A 27,798-nucleotide genomic window follows, 5' to 3' on the forward strand; every position below is an offset into this window, starting at 1 on the left:
TAAGTAGATTAATTTCTTCAGAAACTGTTTTGAGGATAGCTCCTTTCACTTTTTACCTATGCATTTTTGTAGATTAGACAAGTTTGTTTTGATGCAATAAAATGAATACTGCTTAGTACACTAGGCTTCTATGGGAAAAGTTTCACAGCATTTTTTGGCTGTATATATAAAAACAGACTTTTTAAACCGAAGCCCGTTTTGTCCAACTGTTGGTCTAACTGCTTTTTGTTTTCAAATGCCAGGTAGAAGTAGTTTTGAAAGTACCCAGTACCAGTGCTGGCAGAAAGGAGAAGAAAGTAGTGAATGTGATAAAATATTGCCAACTTTGTAAACCGAGTCTTTTATTTTATTATTTTTTTCCCAGCTTTTGACTTGGGTAGCCGCATCCTTGATACAGAGCTTTGGGAGTTAGGCATCTTCTAAGTTAGCCGTGAGAGGGGCCCAAGGTATGCCTGTTCCCAGTAAAGGTCCCAGTTCCTTAAATCAGTAAAAGTTCTTGTTCATTATTGGGATTTCTAGATCTTAGTGCAGGCTATGGGGAAAACATCCTTTAATTTGAAGTTCTGTTCTATTTAATTGTGGGATTTGTGTTCATTTTAGCCCATATTAATCTTACGTTCTTCCACCTTCTGTTTTAGTCCTAAAATCTAACTTTGTGTTTGTTCTTCAATTTGTCTGGTCTTGCTTTTCATAAGCTTAGAGATCTCCAATTGCCCTGCATTTCATGCTTCTGTCTGGTGGCATATGCTCATATTCTTTCCTGATCTACTGGGTGCTGTACAGTCCTGGTGAGGACTGACAGGAAAAGTTATTTTACCTGTAGTTGGTTTTAAGGTCAAAGAGCAAACTCGTTGAACGTGTGACAAGGGGCCCATGCAAAAAGAGCACCAGGAATGTGCACCTGAGAGGTGTCAGTGAACAGCCTGTTGTCTTGAGAAGCCATGCTGCTGTTGGCTCAGTTGAATACAAACACAGGGCTCCACTGCAAGCTGTTGGCAAACCAACTGATTGCTCCCTTGGAATTGGCAGCATGGGAATGGCAGCTGAGAGAACAGGAGACACCCGTTCCTGGAATCCTGTGCTTAGCATCTTGAGACTTAGCACCAGAAAGAATAACTGGGGGAGCTAGTGTTAGTTTTAAATCTACTTGGCATTGAAAGGTTTTGAAGGTTCCTAAGAATGCTTTAAGGTCTCTTGTCCAGAGTTGTCCTCCCATTTTTTTTACACTTTGTTATTCTCTAATTCAAGAGTACTTGTACTACTTAACGCAATAGTGAAATTCATAATTTTAGTATCAAGGCAAACTTTTTATCTAAGCTAGGGAAAAGAGTGAAGACTTTTTATCATTCTGCCTTGCAGTCCACAGTATCAGCTGAAGACCTTCTGACACAAAAATTTCAGTCCCCAATTATTAAGTCAGGACTCTAAAGTGTTGGAAAACAGGATCTTTCAATGAAAAATGTTAGGTATCTTATTAACCATTAGTGACAGCACTCAGGCAGCTTGTAAAAAGGCAAGTTTAAAATGTGGTCTTTCAAATTTCAAACTGTAAACGCTTGTGTAAAGTATTTGAGTGAATATTTATCCAAAATAGAATTAAAGCTCTTGAAATGCTCTCTCCTTTTAATACCTATTGAACATTGTGTCAGTATATACTTCTGGTCATCTAAATTTAACACAACTTTTGCTAAGAAGGTCAATGAAACTCCTTTCCTTTTGATCTTGCATCCTTGTGGGTGCCTGGATAGTTATTCTGTAAGAAAAAGTTTTACTGGATGACTCAGTGCACTGAGTCATAGGCAGCATGAAGCCTGTAGTGCTGTAGACTAACTAATTGGTAACAGTCTCAAATTTAATTAAAGCACAGTTGTCAGCTCTGCTAGTGATTGACATCCCACTGAAGTATTTTGTTTTTGGCAACTTAGGTTAATTGTTCTCTGCTACTAAAATTTGTATGTTTTAAGATCTAATTTCTCCTGAATGGACCTGTTGTTGTCATTATTCTTTTTATCCTTCTTATGATTTTTTTATACTATTCGCATTGAGTTCGCACCCTTTAAGTCACATATTCCATATTTTTTTTACTGTGCCTGTGAACTTGCAGGTGTTTAGAATCCTCTAAGGTTTTAAGTTTTAAGAACTGTTCTCTAAGCACTTGAAGACTTCTTTTTGTCTTCCCCAAATATTGTAAATATGCAGAATTACTTACAGATCAAATTAATGGTTTTATCTTTTGTACGTGCTTGCAGATTACGCATGGATAGCTTTCCCATGTTCATCTTGGTGTGTTGTACCTTGCTTTAGAGTAGTTGTGTTCCTTCGTCCCAGTATCTGCTGGCAGCTGCAGATAATGGCAGTAGTTTCCAGTATCACTAAAGTTTTTCTTCTTTCTCTTGTACAGTTTCTTCATGAACGTTTATTACTTGGACTCCTAAAGGAGTATCATGCAAAGTGCTGTATTTTGTTTTTTTGCAAACCGTCTTTCATCAAGGGAAAAATCCAGTCTTCAGAGAAAAATGGGTTTGTTTTTATGCTTTGCAGTATTAAAAAAAAAAAGTTTGCCAGCTCTATGCAAGATTTCTACTTGCTGTGATACTTAAGTGAAAATTTGATTGGATTGCAGACTGCTTTGCTACTGAGTTTCTTGCTTTTCAGTTCTTTGAGATAAGTTTGTAGAAATTCAACAAATCATCTCTGCCATATCAAGACGTAGTAATTGCTGGAGCTGGGATCTTGAGGAAGAAATTTCTCTTTCTAGAGACCTGAGAAGGAGGTTGAAGATCTTCTTTTGGTTATCTGTCTGTCTGAACCACTTTTTTCTCTCTCCTCACCTATGTAGAAGTAAAAATCTTTTAAATAAGACCACCAGTGGTTCAGATCCAAGAATAACTAATTGGGTATCCAGTCTCTGGTAGTGCCCATGAGTAGCTGGTAAGGATTATATGGTTAAAATATATATAAAATAATGATTATAGGAAGGGAAACTATGCTTAGAATGACCTTTAAACTTCTGCCAATTAGTAGTTTAAGGACATAAGAAAGAGATGGGTATGTAATATATCCACTGGTGTCTACTTTCTTCACAGGTTTGATTAATCTCCTTTAGAAATGTATCCTATCTTAGCTCACCCAATGTGGGATCTGTAGTTTCAGTGTTTGCATGAGAAGCAATTTATTTGTTCTAACTTAATGCCTGTTAATACCATCAAGTTCCCCAAGCTCTTGTGTTTTGAGCTATAGTGAATCATACCATCTGCTACAGCTGTTTCAAAGCAACATTAATAGTTCTCCACAGAAAATAACTTGAGCCTTTGGGTATTGGATTGGACCAAAGAGATGTGCTTTAAGGAATTCCTTTTTCCTCCTTTTGGATCTTCATGTCCCCATCTAAGCCCTGTATCAATTGAAGCAGCAGCAGCTGAAGGTGCTCTGCTTTTTTCTGAATGCCTGATATTGGTAATGCCTTTTTTTCCTGTGTAATTTAATAAAACAGGTAAGTGAAATATTTTTAGCTCGTCTGCTGTATGTATTGACATTTTCCATGTTAATCTGTTTTTGGTTTCCTGTGGTAAGTAGATTACAAATTTTGTAGATTACTACAAATTTTGCAGTACAGCTCTTTGGGACCACTTGATTCTTCCACTTGGATAAGGAGAAAAAAAAAGCATTAAATGGAGTCAGAAACCCCTTTCTTAAAGTATTTGTTAGCCTCTTGGCTACTAGTAGGGAGAATAATTAGAGAATTAAGACTTAATTTCAACAAATGTTATGCAGAAGTTCTCTCCTGTTGACCTGAGTCTGGTGAGTGGGCAAGAGTAAATGCTCAGAGCCTGGTAAAGCTGGCATTTAGAAAATCCAGTTGATAAAATTGACACCTACTGAGTCATGAAACAGAAGCCATTAGGGTGCCAGTTTTAGAATAACTTCAGAGGCTATGATAATTTTAACAAACAATCCATGAGTTATGCATGGAAACATGTTCTTAACCCAGTGATCTTAATGGTGTTGTAAAAAGTTTTCCTAACTAAATTTTGAAGTATCTTTTTTTCCCCCCAAGGGAGACAGATTTGCATTAGGCTTTGTCTATTCAAATAGTATATTAAATTAGATGAATATAAAAGCAAGGGAGTGGAATGCAAGGCACCAATTACAGAAATTAACCTAGCAATTATTTGTAAGCATTTTTTAAAAGTTGTACAAGATGCTTAATATTACTGCAAGACTAACGGCATGTGTGGCTCTTGTAGAACATGTTCTTGCTCTTGGAAATCAACTTTAAAACTTAGTACTGAGATTCATTGGATTTTGGTGGCTGTGGTTAAGCAAGAACAAGTGTTATGCTGAAAATGTAATGTTGCTGTTCAAACACACTTGGTAAATGTCTTTCAGTGGTGGGCTTTTTTCTGCATAATTTTATTGGTGACATTCAGCACATTGGTGTAAACCCTTTCCAATTACATGCAGTGTTTTCAAGTTCTTCCCAAACTTTCTTAAATGAACTACTCATTAAAAAGTGTAAAACACTACTATGTGCAGTAGATATGTAGGTTATTATGGTGAAAGGTCGCTTTTATTACTTTTATAAATAGACAATTGTGACTGTGCTGTAATGACCAAACCAAATCTCTCCTGCAAGTGAGGCAGTAGCAGTTGGACATTATTATTTAATCAGTGGCAGTGCTTAAGTCCTGCCTTGTCCTTCCATTTGTATACTTACATTTACCTATGTACATGACCTGCTCTAGCCTCTATTGATATTGCCAATAGCTCTTGTCTTTCTCATCTATATGATTCTAAAGTGGATATTTCTTATTAAAGAACAATCTCTTTTCTTTGGAATCATCCCCTTATTTGTTCAGTGCTCCCTAGACTGGTTTTACTTTGTCATGTGGAAAATTGTCATTAGGGGTAGATTTAAGGAAAATATAATGCAAGTGGGTAATACATGAGCTGTTGGTTAGTAATGTTTTTTCTTTAAGCAACAGAGGTGTGAACCTCCTTTCGCTCTATGCACTGTTTGGGAAATAAATAGCATGTGTTTGGTGTTCATTCTTTTAACCTTATGAATCTATAGCCTAAGATAAGTAGAGTAAGGAAAATCCACTAGTAGTTCAGAGCTAGAGCTGTTAGTTGTAGAGCGGTTACCCAACGAATGAGCATCAGCAGCAATCCTTCTAAAATGAGGAAGAGCAGAAGGAAGTTTCTGCACTGGGTGCAGTGTTGAGGGCGAGATACCCACAGAGATTTTGGTGGTTAAAGAGGAATGCATTCAAACTACTGCGTTTTAACTTTTTTACCTGCACAGTGTTTGATTGTTGTCCCTCACAACATCCTCCTGGGCAAGCTCCGGAAGTGTGGGATAGATGAGTGCACAGTGAGGTGGATTAGGAACTGGCTGGATGGCAGGGCCCAGAGAGTGGTGATCAGCGGTGCAGAGTCTAGTTGGAGGCCTGTGGCTAGTGGGGTCCCCCAGGGGTCAGTCCTTGGTCCAGTCCTGTTCAATTTATTCATCAAGGACCTGGATGAAGGCACAGAGTGCTCCCTCAGCAAGTTTGCTGATGATACCGAACTGGGAGGAGTAGCCGATACCCCAGAGGGCTGTGCTGCCATCCAGAGGGACCTGGACAGACTGGACAACTGGGCGGTGAAAAACCTCATGCAGTTCAACAAGGCCAAGTGCAAGGTCCTGCACCTGGGGAGGAATAACCCCAGACACCAGTACAGGCTGGGGACCGAGCTTGTGGAGAGCAGCTCTGCGGAGAAAGACCTGGGTGTCATGGTGGACGACAAGTTGACCATGAGGCAGCAGTGTGCCCTCGTGGCCAAAAAGGCCAATGGGATCCTGGGCTGCATTAAGAAGAGCGTCTCCAGCAGGTCGAGGGAGGTGATCCTGCCCCTCTACTCAGCCCTGGTGAGGCCACATCTGGAGTATTGTGTCCAGTTCTGGGCTCCACAGTACAAGAGGGATGTGGAGCTGCTGGAGAGAGTCCAGCGCAGGGCTACAAGGATGATCAGGGGCCTGGAACATCTGCCCTATGAGGAGAGGCTGAGGGAGCTGGGCCTGTTCAGCCTGGAGAAGAGAAGGCTGAGAGGGGATCTAATCAGTGTATATAAATACCTCAAGGGAGGGAGTGCAGAGGACGGTCATGGTATCTTTTCAGTGGTGGCCACTGATAGGACTAGAGGAAATGGCCGGAAACTGAAACATCAAAAATTCCATAGGAACTTAAGGAAAAATTTCTTAACAGTGAGGGTGACAGAGCACTGGAACAGGCTGCCCAGAGAGGTTGTGGAGTCTCCTTCTCTGGAGATCTTCAAAACCCGCTTGGATGCAGTCCTGTGCCACGTGCTTTAGGTGTCCCTGCGTATGCAGGGGGGTTGGACTAGATGATCTCTAGAGGTCCCTTCCAACCCTAAGCATTCTATGATTCTATGATTCTATGATTGGAAATATAGGACAAAGCTAACAATCAAACTAGTAAAACCACATAATTGGGCAAACTGTTTCTGAGACAACTCAGCATTCTAAATATTAATCCATAACATTAAACCCCCAAGTAGCCTTTTGGAGCTCAGTGAAGCTAAGACTAAAGATAAATATGTGTTTAACTGCTTTACTCTGAAGGGAATGATTACTAATGTGTGGAATTACATGAAATTGCTACTGCTATCTGCATGGTCTTTCCTACTGTCACATTCATTTAATCATGTCTTAAGTTGGATCTGAGTCCTTTGGAAAAGTGCATTGCATGTATTTGTGTACATCTCATAAAGCAAAAGTTTTTTTTGCTAATGGTAACATCCTTGGCTTCTGTAGTAGATAATCATGGCTCACAAGCACCATTATAGCAAAATTGAGTAGAACTAGTTCATTTTCAGACAATAAATGATAGACAAAGAACAGCAAGAAGCTTTTCTGCAGCTTTTAATGATGAAAGCTATCTCACTTCCCATGCATTGTTATGTATTTTTTAAAAGATTTTTACAGACTAGTGTGTATTAACTAGCACTGCTTCCGTTTGATGTTTTAAACAAATGCGCTGTTAGATATACTTGAGGCAACTACTGCATACGTTAACTTGTGTTTAATAATTTGGGCAAAGTTACTACACGCGTTTTCTTTTAGCCCATAAGAACCAGCAGGTGAGCCAAACAAACCGGGGTTTGGTTACACGGTACTGCGGCAGCGCTTAGGTCATGAACAAAGAGCGCTGGCAGCGTGCGGAGGCCTTGGGCTGCTGCCTTCTCTTCTTGCTAGCTTTGCATGAGGGCTTACAGCAGCATCTATAATGTCATGTTAAAACAAAATTACTTCAGCATAGAGCACAATTTATCTTGTTGTTAATGTGCTGTTTATTCTTCTTGTAATAGGTAAAAATCCAGAGTAAACTTGCATAATCTAGAAACGTGCCACTGTTTTCAGTGCATTTCCAGCATTGCATGTTGTATGATCTAAGCAAGGTCATTAAGAATGCTGTCTGCCTAGACAGGAACTAAAGGGACAGCTGTTAGGAATACAGACCACAGTCACATGCTTGTTTTCAGTGACGAATGTCAACACTTCCAACTCACTTCAAACACTTCAGACAAGTTTTATTACTATAATTACATGTTGCTGATTAAGACTTTTCATATTGCTATCGAAACAGCTGTAGAGTTGAGACAAGAGGTTGTAAGTTCCTGGCATTAAATTTCATGCTCTAAACAGCATAGCAGGTCCTTTCTGTAATCAGTGAATTATGTGAAAAATTATAGTTATACAAGGTTTTTATCCTCATTATTTTTGCTTACTTTAAATGATGGGACTTTTTTTCTCATGGTCAGTATTGTATTTTCATTACTATATTAATGCAATAAGGAGTATTCAAGTAAGTGATAATTTATATTAATCTCACTAGGAATTTGAACTCATATTTGTGGTAGGAAATTAATCAGGTTTTAATTGCCCATGAGTCTGAAATGTGCTCCTTTTGTAAAGCTGATCTCACATAAATATAAATCAGTAACTGCCTGTTCTTTAATTATGTATTAGTGTATTGTACCAGCATACTAGATGAGAGTATGAGAATCTCAAGTTACAAGGTATTGGAGGTCATTAAATCTTCTCTTCTCTGCAAAGTTTAGTAACAATGCATTTCTAATTACTGAAAAATACACTATGTTTGTGTTGCTTGCTTTAGAGTCATTGTGTTTAGCTATGATACCACAATCATTCCTTTCATAAATAACTCCATGGAAAATTTTTGGCAACAAGGAGAACAATTGCTGTAAGCACTTAAGTACAAAAATTGTTTAAAAAATTGTCATTGTAAATATAAATATCATAAAATTTCTGATTTTTACATTAAAGTATTTCAAATTTATCACAATTATTTAAATGTTTTTTGTTTTTAATGTTTTTATGTTATGTCTTATGTTGTATGGCTTAGTTCTGCTATGATATAAAAATATTTACTTATTTCAGGGACAGGTAAGTTAGGTAGCTGGCATTCTCAGTAGCAGTGGCTTTGCCTACCGCTTTATGCTTAACCTTTTTCCCTCTTCAGACAGATTACTTCTGCTAAAAGGTGCTATGAAACTTGTAGGTAGTATTCTGAGGTATAGAGGGACAAAGATATTTGCAAAAATGTTTTGTAAAGCAGGTAGGGTCAGCTTTATGTTGTAAATCATAGGATTTGGGCATATAAACACTTTCTGCAGTGAATGTAAAGATAAACTTAACTGATCCTTTTGGTGCCCCAGTGCAAATGTAGAGGATTTAAGTTTGAGTTACCTCTAAGTAGTATCATTAAAAGGGCTAGTGGTCTAACTGATGATTATGTCTTTTTGTGCTATTTTAACTCTCGTATTCAGACATATCTGCATAGATTTGTTTGGATAGTAGGTAGTCTTGAGAGGAATGGAACAAGGACTTGTTTTTAAACACAAGTTGACATTATTTTCAAAAGTAGTTCAATAACGTGTCATGCCACAACTTTTAATGAGCCACCCTATTAGCAGATGTAATTAGCATCCAGTACAAAATTGTAGGCATAGACCAAGGTCTGGAGACACCAGAAACCCTTGTTTCTTTTTCCTCCATCTTCCACATTTGAGGTGTTCCGGACTGCAGCAGGATATTTCCCTTCTAAAGTCAGTTCCTTGTAGTGTAGTCTGTGCTTTCAAATAGAAGTTCTCTTCCTCTGACATCTAGTCTCCCTTCTGCCGTAGGTGAAGTGGACACCATCATCTCGGTGTCTCTGTTAGGAGGAGTGTTTCATGCTCTGCTGTTGCTTCAAAAAGCAGAAAATTCTACCTGATGGGTTAATGTGAACTGATGCTATGAATAATTATGTTGTGTAGCTGCTCAGATGCCAAAAGTCATTTACAACCTTCTCTTGCTTGTTGACTAAATGTAGTAGGAGCAAGAGAGTCAGTGTATTCTTAGATGCAAAGAATGCATGGGTGCCAGGCTGCCTACCTTCATCCCACCAAAGTTCAGCTAAGTCACCTTTGCGACACACTGTCAAGTGCTCAAGCAGGCCAAAATTTACCTTTACAAAGAGTAGAGGATCTACTTTGCAAGTCCTGACATGTGAATTGCCTTAAAAAGGATGCTAAAAATAGTGAAGTGTAAAATTCATTAGCAATCTACTCATCTGGGTGTGGTGGATGTGTGGGTCTGCTTCCTTATTGGTTGTGCCTGTTGAAGCTTGGCCATTTCATCTAAATGTGCTGTTTGTTCTGAAATTCCTTCTTCCAAAATGATCAGTAGTAGAATAGAGAAACTTTTAAAGTGATTTCTATTCTTAAGGGTTTTCTATTAAGACCCCCCAAACGTGGACCGCTGTTTCAGATGGGTCTTTTTTCTTGTATTAAAACAGTTGCTGTCAGACATATTTGTTACGCTTGACTATTATAACAGTATTTAATGCTAACAAAATACTTTGATGAATTGTTTTGAGAGAGAATTCTATACTTAATCTTACTCTGCCTACCAGTAGAAGCTGTAGGCAACTTTGAACAAAATGTGCTTTCCTTCATGTGCAGTTAAATAGCTAAGCAGCAGATGAAAAGGCCAAAATAGAATTTTACTGTGTTACTTAAACTGTATGACTAGAGCCTTAAGAAGTCCTAAATCTGCAAGAAAGACAAAATATTACTACTTTGATTCATATATGGTTTTTAAATTTATCCAAGTAACACTTTTCTTTGTCAGCAGGATGTGCAGAGTGCTAATGACCAACTTAGAAACTTCTGATCTATTCTACTTTGTACCCAACTTGCTAAAAGCAACAAGAAAAAAAGCATCTTAATTACAGACTTCCTGTGAGCTGTATCCTATTCTAGTGTAGTGGTGAATTGCTCCTATCCTGAGCAGGAAGCAAATAGTCTGTAGGCATGACCTTTTCAAAGAAATACCGATCCTGGAACTGGAATACTATTTTAGTTCACTGAACATGAGGGCTGATAGTATGTCATGTTTAATTGAACATGTCCCAACTCCACAAATTCTTAGCACTCGAGTGTTTGAGACAAAGGATAAATAATGGGCTTAGCTGAGCTGGAGGTTGATGTTGTTTTGAAGGTGCCTGTTGATTAAGAAATGTGATGCATAGCCTGAATATGTGACAAATTTCTTTTATTTAAAGAGAAAAGACCAGCTCTAGAGTATGGAATATGAGATTCATTTGCAATTCAGCTGAGCCTCACCATTCTGGAGAGCAGAATTAATTGTGTTAATCCTATGGCAAATTCTTCTATGGGACAGGGGGTGTTTGAAAACAAAATAACCCTAAAGAAAATTTATAACTTATACACACTTGAACCAGGAATTAGAAAATGAAGGGCTCAAGTTGGTAGGACAACAATGTCATCTTTTCTGAATATGCATTATGATAAAGACTTCTAATTCATGATAACATTTTTCAGGGTGTTTAAGTCTGTCTCTGCACTCTTAGATTCTTAGACCTATATTTTTTTTTGTGGATTTGCTTCTGGGGGCATATGGAATATTATGTTTATTTTTCCTCTTATGAAATGAAACTTCCATGATACACCTCATGGGAAACCTAATGTTTCTGTCTGGGGCTAAACTTAAGATATGCTGCATCACAAATGCCATGTTAGTTTGGGTACCTGCTTATACAGTTTAAAACATTCACCCTCACGTGAAGTTAAGTATTAAACTTCCAACATTTGTTTTTAATAAGCTCAAATATGAGTTTTGAAGAGAGAAGAATGGTCAGAGGGAGGGGGTAGAGAATTTGCTGAGCTACTACTCAGCAAAATGTTAATGAGTTATGTTAAGGGTTTTAAAATAAAGGTGAGAGATTATGCTGTTTATTGAAAAATAGTGTGTATTTAAAGTGCATACATATTTTTAAAATATCCTTTGCCTAAAATCCTAGTCAGTGCAAAATATTTTATGAAATGATGCCAGTAGGAGAAATTAATTTAATGAAGAGTAGAATTTTATCTACTGAAGCTGAGAATTATACTGTTCAACAGCTTCATTCATAATGAAGTTGAGTTGGTAGCCTGTCTGTGATTAATAAACTCATTCTTTTATTTCAGCCAAATAGGATTAGGAAAAATAAATATTTTTCAATAAGACATTTTTCTAGAGAGCACCGTGTAACAATTATGTCTTTTAATAAAATTACTGTAGCACACTAAAACCTAATTGAGCGTGTGTTAGCATGTTTAACAGAAGGACTGTTATTAATGATGATTTATGTGCATTGCAAGACAACCATTATTATCTACTGATAGGACAGCTCTAAACACTACGTTTTTAAGCATATTGCTCTAAACAGAGCTGTAAGTTGAGTCCAGACGTGAACTTGGGCTGACAGGAAAAGGACTCCATATGTCTTTCAGACGAAAAGTGATCCTGCTTCCATTAGCCTCTTTTAAATAGATTGTTTGTTACCATAACAAGATGTTCCAAAGTCAACACCACCATTTTGGGTTGTTCTGTGTGACTGACGTGGTGTAAGTGACTTAGCCTGCATATGACTGGGCAGCTTCCAGCTTTTTTGTTGTCTGAACATGTGAAATTTTAAAATGATTTATCATTTTATCCTTATATAAATCTTTTCAAAATGGTAATATTGTCAGATCTTTGAACTTCTGAACTTTGAACTGAACTTCTTTTATTTGCACATCTTGGCCATCAACATTTGTTTAGGCTTGTAAGTAATAAATGCCACAAAATAGTGTCTAAAATAAAATATGTAAAGAGATTTGTGATTCCTTCTGTGTTCTCTTCTGAAGTTGTACTTTTACAATGTTTTAAGTTATTTAAATTTAGCATACTGGGTCTTACTCTCATTTTCTAGACTGAGTTGCTCAGAAAATATACTAGAAAAAAAGTGTTACTTTTGAGTTTAATTTTAATTTTCTGTTATACTTGGTATGTGCATGTAAAAAAAATAGTGCATACGTAAGCATTCTTATATACGTCCATATATACATGCACATATAGATATTTGTGTGTATATGCATACACATAACACAGGGTTTAATTTGCTGTTGGGGAGAGTAAGGTTAACTTTAGCTTTTATTAATAGTTTTAAAACAAAACAAAATTAAATAGTGTAATTCTCAACTGCCTTAAAAGGTTAATTTTATTACTGTATCTGGTATAAAGTGATTCAACTGTAAAGTTTTGCTCTGTGTATGTGTACACATATTGCATGTCTATATTGCATAAATTATGCTTAAAAATGAGGAGCGTGTCTGATAATAGAAAGCTATTCATAATACTGTTATATTCCTGAAATTAAAATGCATTGCTGCATATTGTAAGTGGAAAATTTATTTCAATTAGGGTAGATATTGTATTTTGTGAAGTCTCTCTTCTTTACCTACTTGGTTAGTTGTCTTTATGGACATGTTCAAGTGCCTTAATTTTAAATTGTTATTTTTCGACGATGTATAATATTCTCATGTATGATTTGGATGAAGTAGACTTGAACAAAGGAAAAAAATCTAAGTCATTCACAAGTCATGATATTTTGTTACATCATAAATTATCTGAATACCTGGTAGAAAGGCTTAAGTGCCTGTAACTTAATTCCAGTAAGTATCACAGTTTCAAAAGCACCAAGGGTTGTTTCCTCCCATCTTCTGTACTATTGATCAGTTGTATTTTGAGATGAATGCCATTCCTGTCATGCACTGAAGTTTTATTTTTTATTGAAATGCGGAAAATGATTTTCAGTAGGATGAGCTGTAAGTAATAGCTGATGAGAACAAATAAGCGAGTCTGAAAAGAAAGACAGTAACAAAAATTTTAAGGTTAAGTTCTTTAAACTGTTACAATGCTGTGTAACTTTGTTAGTGTTAGTTCTTCCTGCCATTACACATTTGTGTGTGTGTGTTTGCCTTAGCTCTGCCATATTCCTGTCTGAACCAGTGGAGAACTTTTTTACCCCCAGTCTTCCATTCATTCTCCGTGGATATCAATATTAACTTTTCTGTTACTTAACTTTTCTGTTACCCTTCTATATAGATAGAACTTGGATGCAGTGTGAGCTGTCCTTATCTGTGAGAAATCCTTGTTGAAGTGATGTCGGCCACCGGGTCCTGACAGAAGCCCACGCAGAATCTTGCATGTTCACTGTCCTGCTCTTTGGTTGGAATAGGATTTGCAGGGTTCCCCTGGGTTTGTACCATTCTCTTCTCTAGTATATGTAAGTTCTGTAGCATTTTTTTGGATTAGCAGAATCCCTACTTTGAAGGGATATATTATTTTTTCATTTTAGCATCACATTTAGATTTATATTTTGGCATTTTTTTCTGTATTTATTGAAAGTGTAGGTATTGAAAGTGTAATATTAGTGAAGGCTAGTACTCAGCAGAAATTTTCAATTTTTAGCTAGTGGACTTGAGCTTTGGGGACAAGAAAAAAAGATGACAAAACTGACAGAACCTTCTTTCTGCTTTGTGGTCTTTAAATGTGTGCCCAAACAGTAGTCTCTGTTTTATGTGAAGAACTAGTTTTTTTAATATATCTATGATTAGCTGTGGAAAAAAAAGGGTGGTAATAAAAGTATACTTAGCAGATTAGCTATTTTGCTTTTCTCTCCCCTGCCTCATACTTTGACTCAAGTTGTTACTCTCCTTTCACATATATGACAAATACTACAAATATATTTGTTTAATGCACTTTGAGTTGATATTTGAAGAATGAAGTAGAAAGCAAGTTGTGTTGCGACAGTGAACAACTTCTGTTGTGAATCACATGGAAATTTAGACAACAAGTATTAACAGTTTAGAGCGAATGACTTGTCAGTAATAGTAGTAGGATGAACAGGAATAAAATGTCGTGCAAGGTGTTGATCATTTTCTTAGTGGTACAACTTTCTATGATAAAACTTTCCTATTCCTGGGTGTGTGGTGTTTCCTATACACCTACCAATGGTGCCTGGAAATACAATAATAAATGTTTGTTAGCATTAATAAGCCTCACACAAGTTCAAAACACAAGGATAGTAGTTGTGTTACTTTGTATTTACAAGAGAGTGCTCAAGTTCATTGCAAACATAGAAACTGTGGTATTGTGCTAGTTGCTGGCTTGTCCTCCCACTAAGAAAGCTTGGGAAAAGCTAAGAGAGAAAATATGACCTGATCTTGATAGGTATTGAACACGCTAGTAAGCAGGGGCTGTAGTACCATACAAATATGTCATTGTCCTTATCAAATTACCATTTCTGCTTGTGTATTTGTTTTTGATAGGATTTCCAGTATAGCAATATGCCAAAGTGTATTTTTGATGTTTGATATCTCAGTTCTGTGAAAGTCTTTCTTCATTACATTTTTCTTTCTTCAGGCAGTGGGTATCAAGCATTTTCGCTAATTCTGACAAATGCGGTAGGTGGATAGGTTAGGTTTGACATTGGATAATTGTTCTTTTATTTTGCTCTGCTAAGTTGGTTTCAAATAGATCAGTATTTTCATATTTTCTGCAGTGTCTGCTTTAAACCTGTAAAAAGTGGAAAGAGGGACGTTTGCTGTCAAAATGAATATGTTATGCAAGCATAACGGCCTGGCATTATTCCCTTGGTTAGCCGTACCAGCTATTATTTACTACTTCAAAGTACACATATAGAGCTACTATAGTAAAAGAAAAATTATGCAAGCTGGTCATGCCCATTTATAACAATACAGCTACAAAGCAACGTTTATTTTTATATACCTAAATGAAGCTTTGCAGAAAGTCCCTATGAGTGCATTCATAGAGAAGAAATGTACAGTATCTTTCTCTTTGATTTCCTCAAACAAGAACTGAGAAGTGCTTTCCCAAAGTTCAAGTGATAGGCCCAGTATCACTTTCAAAGAATGCAGCCAAGATTGGAGAGAGCCTGTGTTGACTTCATAATTAAGGAGAAAAAAAAAAAAATCCCTTCTTTTGGATTATATGGTGACCAGTATTTTCCTCTTAAACTACATTAGAGCCAACAGTATACAATTGCTTGCATACGGAAATACGCAAGTAGAGTTGGTCCTGTATTTATAGAGATCATATTTAATGTTTGTTGTATTAGGATGACTTTCCAAGATTGTTCTACCCTTCTATTTGATATTAAAGCTTTCTTAATTACCGCCTTTGTTCTTTGCATTTGTTGGATAAGTCCCACAACTAAAAGTGGCCGCTAATGAATAAGTTTAGCTTCACTGAGTGCTATTCTTTACTTTCAGACAGTAGCATGTGAAATATATGTACAGTTGTTACGGGTCTATTTTGTCATTTCTTGCACCCGCCTATGTTGGACTAGCTCCTCAGAGGCTGAAGTTGAGCAGTTATTCATTTCACAACAGCTAAGAATTATTTTGCTTAATGGGAATTTTTTAATGAAAACTGAATAAATTTTTACATGATGTTCTTCACATGCTTGTTAATTTTTGCAGACTAGCTCTTCTGATCAATAAATAACTTCTCTTTAATCCTCCAAATATGTCTTTTCCCAACAGTAGGATATTAATTCTATGGTTTCCATATATTTTTTATGTTAAAAACAACTAAAAACAACAACAAAAAACAGAATCAAAAGATCTTGACATTTATCCTGAAATTTATCTATAGGATGCGATTTCAAAAGGGGGAACACTACAACATTCTCTTCCTGTCCTCAGACACCATATGTTTGTGTATGTTGGGTTGTATGTGTTTGTTTTGTTTAAATGGCTAACCAGTGTTGGGGTTAAAGAAAAATGAGTTACATGCAGTCGAAAATTGTTTGAGAAAGTTTTTGGAGTTTTGAGTTTGTTTCAAGTTTATACTCTATTCATCTTGATATGCAATAAAACAAAGAAGAATTGCAAAAGCTACCTGGTATGCCAGTGTAAATGTTGTGTGGACTGTAGTGGTAAGGAGAATTATATTTGACGACTTTGGTAGTAAGATCAAGTTTTTAAAAGGCCTTCATTAGAAGATATCTTTTCAGTGAACTCTTAGAAAAATAAAATGTACTGGAGCTAGCTGTAAAATGGGAGCTGTAGAGATTTGTTTGTTGCTATGTGTATGTCATGAAAGAGCCAAATGGTTTCCAAAATGTACAGTCATAAACAGATTATAAAATTCCCCAGGGGAAGCCTGATGGGGCTATCATAACTTAACAGGGGAACTGTGAGTCACTGTAGGAAGAACTCATGTAATAATCTTTTTCCGGTCTTTATGGGACCATGAGGATAAAGCGTCATTTAATTTTATTTGATTAAAAACTACTAGGCAAGAGAGAAAGTGAAAGAAAAATGAAGCATCTTCCTTCTATTTCCGTCATGAAAGATGAATGGAATAAATAAAACGGGTATTACAAATCGCTGTAGTATACTGATTATTTTTAAGTCAGTTTAGTGTTCCCAAATATGTGTGGAAATTATCAAATAACTTTTTTCCTCAAGATGGTGAAAGTTGTTAGACTCTATGCTTAAAACTTTGTTTTTGAGTGGAATAGCCAGACTCTTAAGGCTTGCTTATGGGTTCGGCATGTATGTATGCACTGTTTGGAGACTGTCCGTGGGAGGTCTTCATTTGCCTTAAGAAGTTATACCAAAATGTCCTCAACTTAGTTTGGTATCCTAGCAAACCTAGTGAATGCTAAAATGCTCTCGACTGTTCCTTTATGTATTGCTAACCAACTGAAGATCGTGTTATAGTTGTCTCCTGTTGCTTTATGGTTTTTGCAGAAAGGGCAATATATTTTTGTAAGCAAGTGTGTTTACTGCAAATGCTTCCCTGAATTCTCAACGAGAGCCTTTAGGTGCTATTGCAATGCTGGCAGCTTGTCTCTGTGTAATGGTGTCTAGCTAAGATGTCAAACAACACTGTTTGCTTTTGCTGGTTTTATTTTTAAAAGAAAACAGTAGCTGTTTGTATTGATTAAAGAGATTAGTTTTTCCATGAGGTATTCTTATTTCTCACATTTGTTTCTCACATTTCAAGTCAGCGCAAAATAGAACAGCATTGCATGATGCTTGAGGTTGCCATGACCAGCTTTTCTGAGTGCATTAATCCTATGCAAGGAATAGAAAATTAGCTTTATTTTCCCGTTGTAGAGGAACCTAGACTTCCTCTAAATTAAGAACATGAAGTGGAGGAAAAATATGATGCTGTGGAAATGGTTGTCCTGTTGGGGAACTGGAAGGGTAGGTGAGATATGTTAATTTGGGGGGTTATAACTGATTGCAGTTGTGTGTAAAATATGAAAGTATTTCCAAAACCATGTTTATATTTAATGGTCCTTCCTCTTCCAGCATACAAGAGAGATCGATTAAATAAAGTTTAAATTGACGCATAGTTGATTTCTGCTCTATTAAATGGTAATGGTGTTGTCATTTTTGTTCAACAGTGTTTCCTTGACATGACCTTTGGAGCTGGTGGTCACACTACAGCTCTGCTACAGAAAGCCGGTGACATTACAATATATGCACTAGACAGGGACCCCACGGCTTATCAAATAGCTCAGCAGCTCTCAGAATCTTACCCGTAAGTAGTGTTCTGCTGTCTTAAATATGTTTGAGATGAGTTTAATACTCTGCTATTGCATATCCAATTCAACATATTTTTATAGTTTGTACATACTTCTATAGTTTTTAATCTCTTATTGTAAGCAATAAGAAATACTATTCAACTGGAATAATTGCATGCAAGCTTTTAGGAGATTTTTGGAGTTAAATACATGTTTTGTACTCCACTAATTTTGTGTATGTTTCAATTTGATATTTTAAGTTTATTTTTTAAAAGAATTTGTGTTCTTTTTAACTTGAGATTGTTCTGTAAACGGAGTTGCACAAAAGCACATATGTCATGATTTTGCTAACAAATATTTCACAAAAAAGATGGAACGATACACTTAATGAAGTAATTAAAATGACTCATTCTGAAAACTTTATTTTAAAAAGCAAACAATTTATTGTAATACAGTATTGTTTGCTAAATCTTGTGCCTCTGGCTTCATGAGCTACTTATTATTTAAACAAGCCTCTCTCTTTGTGTTAAGGCTGTTTAGCACATCTGTCAGCCTCCTTGTTGTATGAAGTGCTTAATTCACTAAATGAAAAGCTGCTAAATACATTTTTTGTTACTTATGCAAAGGTATAGTTATACAATGCTAGTTATACAAAGGTTCATATATTTTATTCAAGAAGCAGTGTAATCAGGGTGTATATACATCCATGCATTAATGTTCAATGTATAGATTTGAGTAAATGCTTTTTGTGCTTGATCAGGAAGTAAAAGTGTATAAACACCAAATGAAATACTATGGAAAAGGTAACACTTAAGGAGTTCAGGGAAAGGTGGAGGAAGAAGGTATTTAGTATCATGCTTAATCTGCCTTTTTCAGTGTTCTCAATACTAGGGACATGTAGTATAAAGACATTGCCGTAAATAGAAAGGAAATGGGTTTTAAAAGAGCAGTAGTCAAAGCAATGCAGAAGGTGTTACTTGTCTTTTCTGGGAGCAAAGGCACTCCTGTGCCTGGTCAGAGGCCCAGTGGGAAAAATTTAAGCTTGTGAGAAGAAAGCATAGCTCATTCTGTAATTTTCCTACTTTTACATAAAATCGCTTAAATATACATCTTTAAATTTTCACTTCTTTGTGGATGCAAGTGAGATGCAGTGTGGATGTATAAATTCATGGAATTCTTCTCTCAAATACTACTTAGCCATTACAGGATAATTTTCTTTATGACAGAACACTGTGGAGAATGTGTTAAGGTAAGTTCATTTTCTTTCAAACTGAACCTGCAAATGCATTTGTACAGATTTTGCTGTCATAGTCTACTGTTCTATCTGCAGCCACAGATTAAAAACAGGCAGTCCAGATGGAAATAAATGTGTCCAAAAGTTTTGAAAAACATTTGCCAAGCGTAATACAATGATCAGCAATTCTCTAACTCAATATATTTAGCCACAGAGCATCCTATGCACACATGTGATGTGAAGGGGAAGTTTATTTTCAAGATAGATGAAGACATTTTACAAGAATTACCAAAGTACTTTGCTTCACTCTGGAGTTGATAGCACAGGGGACGGGGGAAATGCTTTTATGCAACCTAAAGCAGTAAAACTGGAGATTCATTTTATATTTGTGAGATTTTGAATGCAATGGGAAAATTGCAGGTCATGTGCATGTTGAATTTTCTGTTGCAGTTTTGTTTCCACTTAAAACATTGCATCTCTTAACCACTTAAATAAGAATGCTCCAATATTTCAGTATACTGGCTATGTTGGATCTTAAAGATTTTATGAGGGAACAGGCTACTACAAATGGCACTGCAAGATTTAAGTATATTAATTGCTATTGTTCTGGATAAGCAACGCAAATCTTAGTAAAATCATATAATTTCAACTGTTACCCACTGGGGTGCTTTTCTTGTTTGTTTTCTTGTTCATACATCCTGTATTTTATGTCAGTGAGCTGTGAGATTATTAAAGCTCAAGTTGCAGAAGTATGTGCTAAGATATGTGTGGAAGAGGTGAGTATGGCTAAATTAGGAGATGTTTTTCTGTGTTCAGAGTAATAAATGCAGTCTCAACTGTACTTAGCCAAAAGACAGCTGGAGCAGTAAGTCACTGAATGAGAACACTGAGGGGAAAACGTGTTCGATGTTTGTAGTTTAAGTGCATCTTAGCTTCCTGGTAGTGGTGTTGTCAGACATAAAATTAAAAAAAAAAAAAAAAAAAAAAGATAGTCCCCCCTGCAATTCTTGCATTCATTTAGCTTCTCTGTTTATTATTTTTAAATATGTAGTGCTGCTTTAATAAGGAGAAAATGGGTCAGGGCTGTTAGATATTCAGTGTGTGGGTGGGAATCCTTTGACGTGCTTTCTGGGGAAGCCTCTAACTTGGGAATTGCTGCTGAGAATCCAGGAGAACAAGATAAAATTCTGTCAGTAGCAATATATATTACAAGTAAACCTTTTCACACCCACTGAAAGAGAGAGGTTAGAAAGGTGGCTGAAATCTAGCAATTAACCAATATCATTGCAAGCTTTTCAATATGAGAAACCTACGCAAAGCCCACGCAGAAAAGACAGCATGTTCTTTGTAATTCTCTGCACCTAATAAGAAATTATGCCTCAGAAGTAGGGAACAATAGTATTAAATTCCTCACTTAATTGAACTGCAATATATTTTGCTGTAATTCTGAAGTAATTTTAAGGTTTCTGGGTTTTTTATTCAGGGTTGTAAGTTTAGGGGAAAAAAACTAGAACCATCTGGGGAAAAATTGCATATATTAGGTCTTAAGAAAAAAAAGGTTTGTTTTCCTCTATGTTAAACCCATCCTAAGTGCTTGTGAATTGTAGCTGAGTATGCAATATATCGATGCTTTCATTATATTCCAGGTGATTATTTAACTTTTGACTGTGGGCTTGAAAGGTACCTTTGCAGCCTGTTGTAATCAAGGCATGTGTATGTCATGGTAATGATGCTTTGACTATATGCTTAAAAAAAAAAAAAAACCTCTCTGTAACTTGAAATCTTTCTAAAGGATTCTCCATGTATTTCAGCATCTGTCTCAAATAGTATGTTCCAAGTCTTAAAAAAATAAAAAACACATATGTGCATTTCCTGCTTCTATGCTGAATAGCAAATTCTTAACCATGTTAACTAGCAGCACTAAATGTTACTGGATTTTTTTAAATTTGCCTGACATTCCTGTGGTAATACTCTGAATTGCAATTGAAGTCATATGCAGTTAACAGGAATGCATTGCTGCTAAGGAATTTTGAAACCAAGTTTATTGAGGATTAAGATCAAGGTGCTGAAATGCAGTGACTAATATGCAGTTAAGACCAGTTTGTTATTTTGTTGGTTATTTCCTGGCTGAATCAGAAGATAATGGAAAGAAATGCTGGTTCCTCTTTATCAAGACCCTATATTTAATTAATCTCTTAGAATAATTTCTAATTTTCCTGAATACAAATAGTTTCTAAAACATGTAACAATTTGAATATTAAAGATAATTTATTTGTGCCTAAATATATACAATACTGCTTCGGATGCTTATGTATCCACACCACTGTCCTGAGCTACCATCAACTCGTTATACATGTTGAGACACAGAAGTGAAAAGTTATAAAATAAAGTTCAAAAGCACGTAGTACAAAACATGTGCTTAAAAGTTTACGTCTGAAAAAATCTGCTTTTTTATATAGAGCAAGTGAAGCATGGAGTAAGTATAGGCTTTGTATCACATCATGCACCACTGGCAGTTGAGAGAAAAGGCACTGTTTGTTAATTCTCAACCAAAATAATCCATCTATCTACTGTTGATAGTTCCCTGTTTAAAAAAAAAAAAAAGTTGGAGGATCTCCTACAAATAGAAATAATTTGTTTTATAGTTAATAAGCAAACTATGGTTACTATTAATCATAGTTATCAGGAAAACTCAACAGCTCAACATAATACAGTACTATCTAGTTCCTAGTACTATCCTGAGAGCATCCCCACTTCTATTGTTTTTCAACAAACAGGAAAAATTACTCTCCTTGGGAGTTTGTACTGTAGTTTTTAATTTAGGAAGTAAAGGTATGCATTAATTTAGTCACAGAGCAGTGCATTATTACGGTATAATTGGTCTTTTTTAAATGGATTTTTACGTATTTGGGAAAAGGGATGCATTACAGAGTTTGTCACACAGGGAGAATAAATCATGGCATGAACCAGTGAATGCCTATATTGAATCTGTGTGTGTGTGTTGAACCAAACAAATATATTTCGTTTATATGAAGCAAAAAGGAACGCTTCACAGGAAATGGTCATTGAATTATGGTTGTTTCCTGAGCCCCTATAAAGCATATCACTGTGTAGGACCGGATAGGTAAACTGGAAAAGTTTTCCAGACATCATGGAGAAACATCATGGGAGAAAAGAAACCAAGAAGAAACATTAGAAGAAACCTTGTGGAAGTTTCTAGAGGAGGTACCTTATAGAGTGGTAATGGATATGAAAGTAAGTTGTGATGATGTCCATATGGGAACAACTGAGTGGGATCCTAGACTGTGTTTGCGTGTGTGTGTGTGTGTGTGCGGATATTTGCTGTGAGGTGAGTCCTAAACTGCTGGTGCCTCTGCTGGTCTCAATGGCAGTTGCTGTTAGCTGTTCTGTGCATGGGAAGTCAGAAGGCAGCTTTGACCCACCTTACCTAGTCAATGTGGGTAGGGGAGTGCGTTCTCAATGGACTGAAACACTGACATGGGTGTCAGGAAGGCTGGAGCAGAGCATTTTAAGTTCAATGGTAAAGTGTTAAGGATAATTTGCATGTGGCATCATCATCTCCTACTTCTCCAGCACAAAATTCTTTTTACCACTGTGTCAAAACAGAATTTTAATGCTGAATGACATGGAGAAGTTTGTCTGCTGCATTTACAACATAAAGAAATCTAAATCATTTCAGAGCTCTAATTTTTTATGCCTCAGTTGCAACCAAATACTGTCCTGATCTGACTGTTGTTAACTTGAGATCTGACTAGCTCGTGTGTTCAAGTAGGATGGCTACAGGCCATCTGCAGCATTAGTAGCTGAGTTTAAACTTTACATGATTTATTTAGACATATTGTTATTTAGAAAAGAAGTCCTCATTTGCACTGTTTATAGCTCAAAGGAGGAGTAAGGTATCTTTTAAGAATATAGCTGTGCCCAAATGCTGCCTCTATATGTATATACAATAGCTAGTTTCAACACATGTAAAATTATGTTGACATTCCCACTGAAGCCTTTACTTAACACCATAAACACTTGGGGAATGACTAAATACTGTTCAGTGTATCCAGACTCATTCTATTTACTAGTTTCTGTTACTCCCTTTTATACTGCATGTATTTTATCTCTTTCATCTTGGTAAATTATCTGTCAGTTAAATTTACCAAAAATGGTTTTTGATGTGGTGTCCTGGATTTATTTTTTGTATCTGTTTTCATATATAATATCTCATGTACCAGCACCAGGCGATGTTATTTCCAGTCAAATGAATCAGATTTAGGGGGAAAAAGAAATGACTCCAGTAGTCTTGAGAGAAGCATCTTCCTATTAATAGGAAAGTCTTGGAAATGTTGGCCTGAAACAGAGACGTTAGGCCTGAAACACTGAACTGCTTTATTTTTATATTTTCTTCTTCCTGTTGCTGTTAGAGTCACTTATATTTCAATACTAAATGGAAATTAGAGTTTTGTAAATAATGGTATTTATTGATTCAGTGGTTTAGGCAATTTATAACACAATAAAATAAATTGTAAATTGATTCAGATTTGAATGGGTTTTGAGAAGTCATCTAGTCCAATCTGCTTAAAGCAAGGTCAGTGCAACCAGCTAGAGTGGAGGTTGTTGTCTGATACAGGTGGGTATTTTTGAGTATTGCCGAGGCATAATAGAATCCTGAAATATGTTTGCTTTCTGATCTTACTGTACTGTAGTGCTGTTGCATTAGATAACAAATTTTAGTTTGTGCCCTAGCATGCAGTAGTATTTTGAGGGTGTCCACAGAGACATAATCAAATATGATAGTGCTTTTTATTGGTTTGCCTTATTTATGGAGCATGAATTAAAATTGAGAGATGCATAATGTTGTCATCTCCCCAGAGTTCTTGCAGTGTATCATCATCATCCAAAATGTATAGGCAGAGGATCTGCTTTTGTGCTTCGTTTCCCCACTCCCATTATTCCTTTTCATACTTAGTGTGTTCTAGATCGTGCTAGAGCTAAAAGGATGATATAACAAGTAACTGTTCATGAAGGATGATATGACTTGTTAAACTAAGTTGTCTAAGAGGTGTTACCGATTTTTGAAATAAGGATTTAAAAAAAAAAAAAAAAAAAACTTCTGTGTTGGTCAGGGATACAGAGCTGAGTATGAGAGGTATGAATTTTTTTCAGGTACAAAAATTCAGATGCTAAATTTATCTTTAAGGACATTGCATATATATAATGTATATGAACAGTTGTTTATAATATACTGTATATGAATATTAACTATTATGTAAACCAGCAGAAGTTTCAGATGCATCAGTAGTTTTTCATTTTAATTACCGGTGTGGTATAGAAATGCTCAAGAACATCTTTGATGTTCAGTGTTTTAGCTCATACATGCAGATTATTTCTGGGGATAGTTCTGTGTAGCTTAACGAGAGATCAGGAAGGAAGGAAAAGGCCATAGGTTCTGACTTGAGCTTCTGTGTCTCTGCCAGTCCCAGCAGTCAAGCTACAGATCTTTCTCCTATTGAGAAGATGGTTCCTTCATACTTCTCAGCAGCAGTTAGTACTTTAGCTTGGTATTTGTCAGATGCTCAATAAATAGCCAACCCTCGTTCACTTTTGCAATAAGAGAGGCAAAACTAAAGGACTTAAACTCTGGTACTTACTTTTGCATCAAACAAAAAAAGTGAAACGCTTATTTCAGGAATGTGTAGATTCTAATTTTCAGGAGTAGAATTTTTTTGTGAACCAGGTGATAGCAATTCTGGACAAAAAAGGATTTATCATTTACTATGGAAAGACTGCTGAAAAGTTAAACAGGTTGCTTAGGTAACTATAAACAAAGTTGTTTTTTTTTTTCTGATCCATGCTTTTATTTCTTTAAATGGAATAAAGAAATGGCAAAACAGAATTTCGTTGAATGAAAGTATCTGGCAATGCATGTTTTTACACCAGTACTGACCTGTACTTGTTTACATACATGGAAAAGTTATTTGGAGTTCAGATGAGTATTCACTGAGACATTACACTACTAATGCTGTTATTTTTACTGCTAGATACATTAGGTTCATGCATTACAATTGACATAGACCATAAAAATGAATTATTTTGAGCTTGGCTGTATAATTCTATTTTTCTTGTCATTATAATAAATATCATTTGCATTTTAATTTGATTTTGGACAGTGTGACTCAGCCATGCCAAGCGTAGTACAGAATATTCAGAGGACTGAAAGTAAAATCAGACAGTTGGTGGTGGTTTGTATTTCGATACTTGAAAAACACAGCAGCTGAGCAGTGAAGATGGCATGGGAAGACTCCAGAGAATTTCTGTTGAAGACCTTGCTGTGCAACATAACTTGGAATGGAAGTTACCTGTGGCCTTGGCACCAGTGAGTGGTGCAAATATTTGAGACTGCTGTTGACTAGTAAATGACCTTAACTTGATTTGCACAGATTTATAAGAAATATTGCCTGACATGTCTTGCCAGCAGAAGTAAGCTGTAGTATTAATATTACTTCCTGAGCACTCTTAATTTGATCAAGAGAAGTTAGAAGCTTCTCAGTCTTCTATGTCTTTGGGTGCTGACCTGGAAAGTTGTCATTAACCATTACAAGCTTCTCAGCAAAAGATCAACATGCAATAGAATTATGGTACATATCATGTCCTATGCTCTGGTATCCTTTAAATCCTGCCTTTGACTGTTGTATCCAATTTATGCTTTTGAGGTTTGCTGTAAACTATAGGGCTATATAGGGTAGTATAGTCTTCATTAGGATCAAAATAAATTAAAACCACTGTTTATCTGTTATCCAAAGAACTAATTTGTCTTAGGAACTGGATTGGTCAGACATAATTTTCCTTCAATTAATCCATGCTGTCTCTCCTCATCCTTGTCTTATGTGCCAGGGATGGCTTCAGTGAGGGCTTGCTCCATTATTTTCCCAGTGTTGAAGGAGACTGGGTCTGTCAGCCTTTATTCCTGGATGCTGCTCATGGCTTTTGCCTTTTCCTGGTATTTGGCAGCTCCACCATGACATCAGGCAGCTCCTTCAGCACTTTCAGATATGTCATCTAATGCCAAAGCCTTAGGTAGGTCCAGCTGCTACATTTGACCATCTGGCTTGATTCTCCTGTGTTGTAGTATTAGTACCTTCCCTTTCAGGTCTTTGGTAGAGGATACCTGGGGTAGCTTTTGCTTGTGAATAACGGCACACGCTAAGTGTTATCATTGCCAGGAGTGCAGGTCCTCCCTACAGCACCAGATAGGCTCAGAGTTATCTGAACAGGTCAGCAGGATTGGGTGTTTGCCTTAATTTAGACCGCTGTGGATTTTCATTTTGCTTGTAAGTTTGATTAGTCTAGAGTATACCTCAAGTCAATATGTGTAGGCTGAGAATGATAGTTCTCAAAAGCTGGTGTTTTCATTCCATAATGAAAATATATATATATTTTAGTTTGTTCTTCCCTGATGCAATGCTCAGTCACACCCTGTTTAGCATGTTTCTGACAAGTGCCGTAGTCAAACTCGTTGAATATTTTAAGTTTGAATGGCTACCTGAATAGAGGTTTTTTTTTATGAAAAAAATGTGCACCCTTTAACTAGAATCAGAATGTTCTCAGTGTTTTAGTTTTGTGACGTCTTTCTGCCTGTAATCAACTTTAAAAGATACTGCAGGTGGCTCGAAGGTAGAGGGGGTTAACGATTAATAAGGATTTACGCAGCTTTTTGCGTCACTCCTTATTTCCAAATCATTTGCTAACAAGTCACCTAAGGGCTTAAAATCGACCAGGACAACAAGCAGCAGGAGCCTCTAGTGCAATTGATGCTGATGAACAAAGCAACAAAAAATTATAGAAGTCAAAATAAGTATTTTATTTACTTGTTTAATTTGATACTATAAATTGTTTTATTGCAAGGAGTACAAAGAACCAATTCAAATAATTTCTCTCTTGCAGCTGTAAGTAGAATCTAAACTTCCCTCCTAATATTCAGTGTAGGGATTACTCAATACTAAATGATGTTGTATGACTTTTGCTCAAAACATTTACTCAGTTGAATAACAGTCTTAATAAGTGATTTTATTTTTTTTCCAACTTTTTTATCCCTCTGCTGTTTTAGCAGAAAGGCAGCATATCTTCCAATATTGCAAACCTAGATGAGCAGTAAAAGCGGCCATTTCAGTGACCATGCTGAAGGCTTCAGTCTGAAGAGTATGTTCCTTGCACTGTTCTTGGTGTGTTTCCTTTAAGCCTCAAGATCCTTGCAAATACATTAGTTTTTTTTTTTTATAAACTGCTTACTAATGAAGATGGGAGGCTTCTGAAGGGATATAGCATTTTAAATGTTTGGTTATATTTTCATTTTTTTAATCAGCCTCAGGAGGCGTACTGCTTACCTAGCATGTAGGCAATTCTTCTGCTTTCCAAGCAAAACTTGGGCAAATTCTCCTTTTCTCCATTCCCCCCCCCCCCCACCCCCCCCCCCACACACACACAGATTTCAGTGATATATAACTGGATTATAAACGTATTTTTTTGCAGTTGCTGTACCATTTTTAGATGCTTCTGTAGGCTTCTCTACTGCTCAGGTGTTTTCTGATGAAAGCATGG

General features: G+C 36.4%; 1 protein-coding gene across 1 annotated transcript in view; it reads left to right on the forward strand.

Annotated features, from left to right (window-relative positions):
- Positions 1-27,798, forward strand: part of METTL15 (methyltransferase 15, mitochondrial 12S rRNA N4-cytidine) — a 65,644-nt gene that overhangs the window by 10,171 nt on the left and 27,675 nt on the right. Inside the window, exon 2 of the mRNA XM_010226637.2 lies at positions 17,838-17,974. Coding sequence (XP_010224939.2) covers positions 17,838-17,974 — 137 coding nt within the window. The remainder of the gene's footprint in view (positions 1-17,837; positions 17,975-27,798) is intronic.

This window comes from Tinamus guttatus, unplaced genomic scaffold, assembly GCF_059628265.1.
Source record: "Tinamus guttatus ecotype Peru unplaced genomic scaffold, ASM5962826v1 Tinamus_guttatus_pri_ptg000240l, whole genome shotgun sequence".
NCBI classification, from domain to species: Eukaryota; Metazoa; Chordata; class Aves; order Tinamiformes; family Tinamidae; genus Tinamus; species Tinamus guttatus.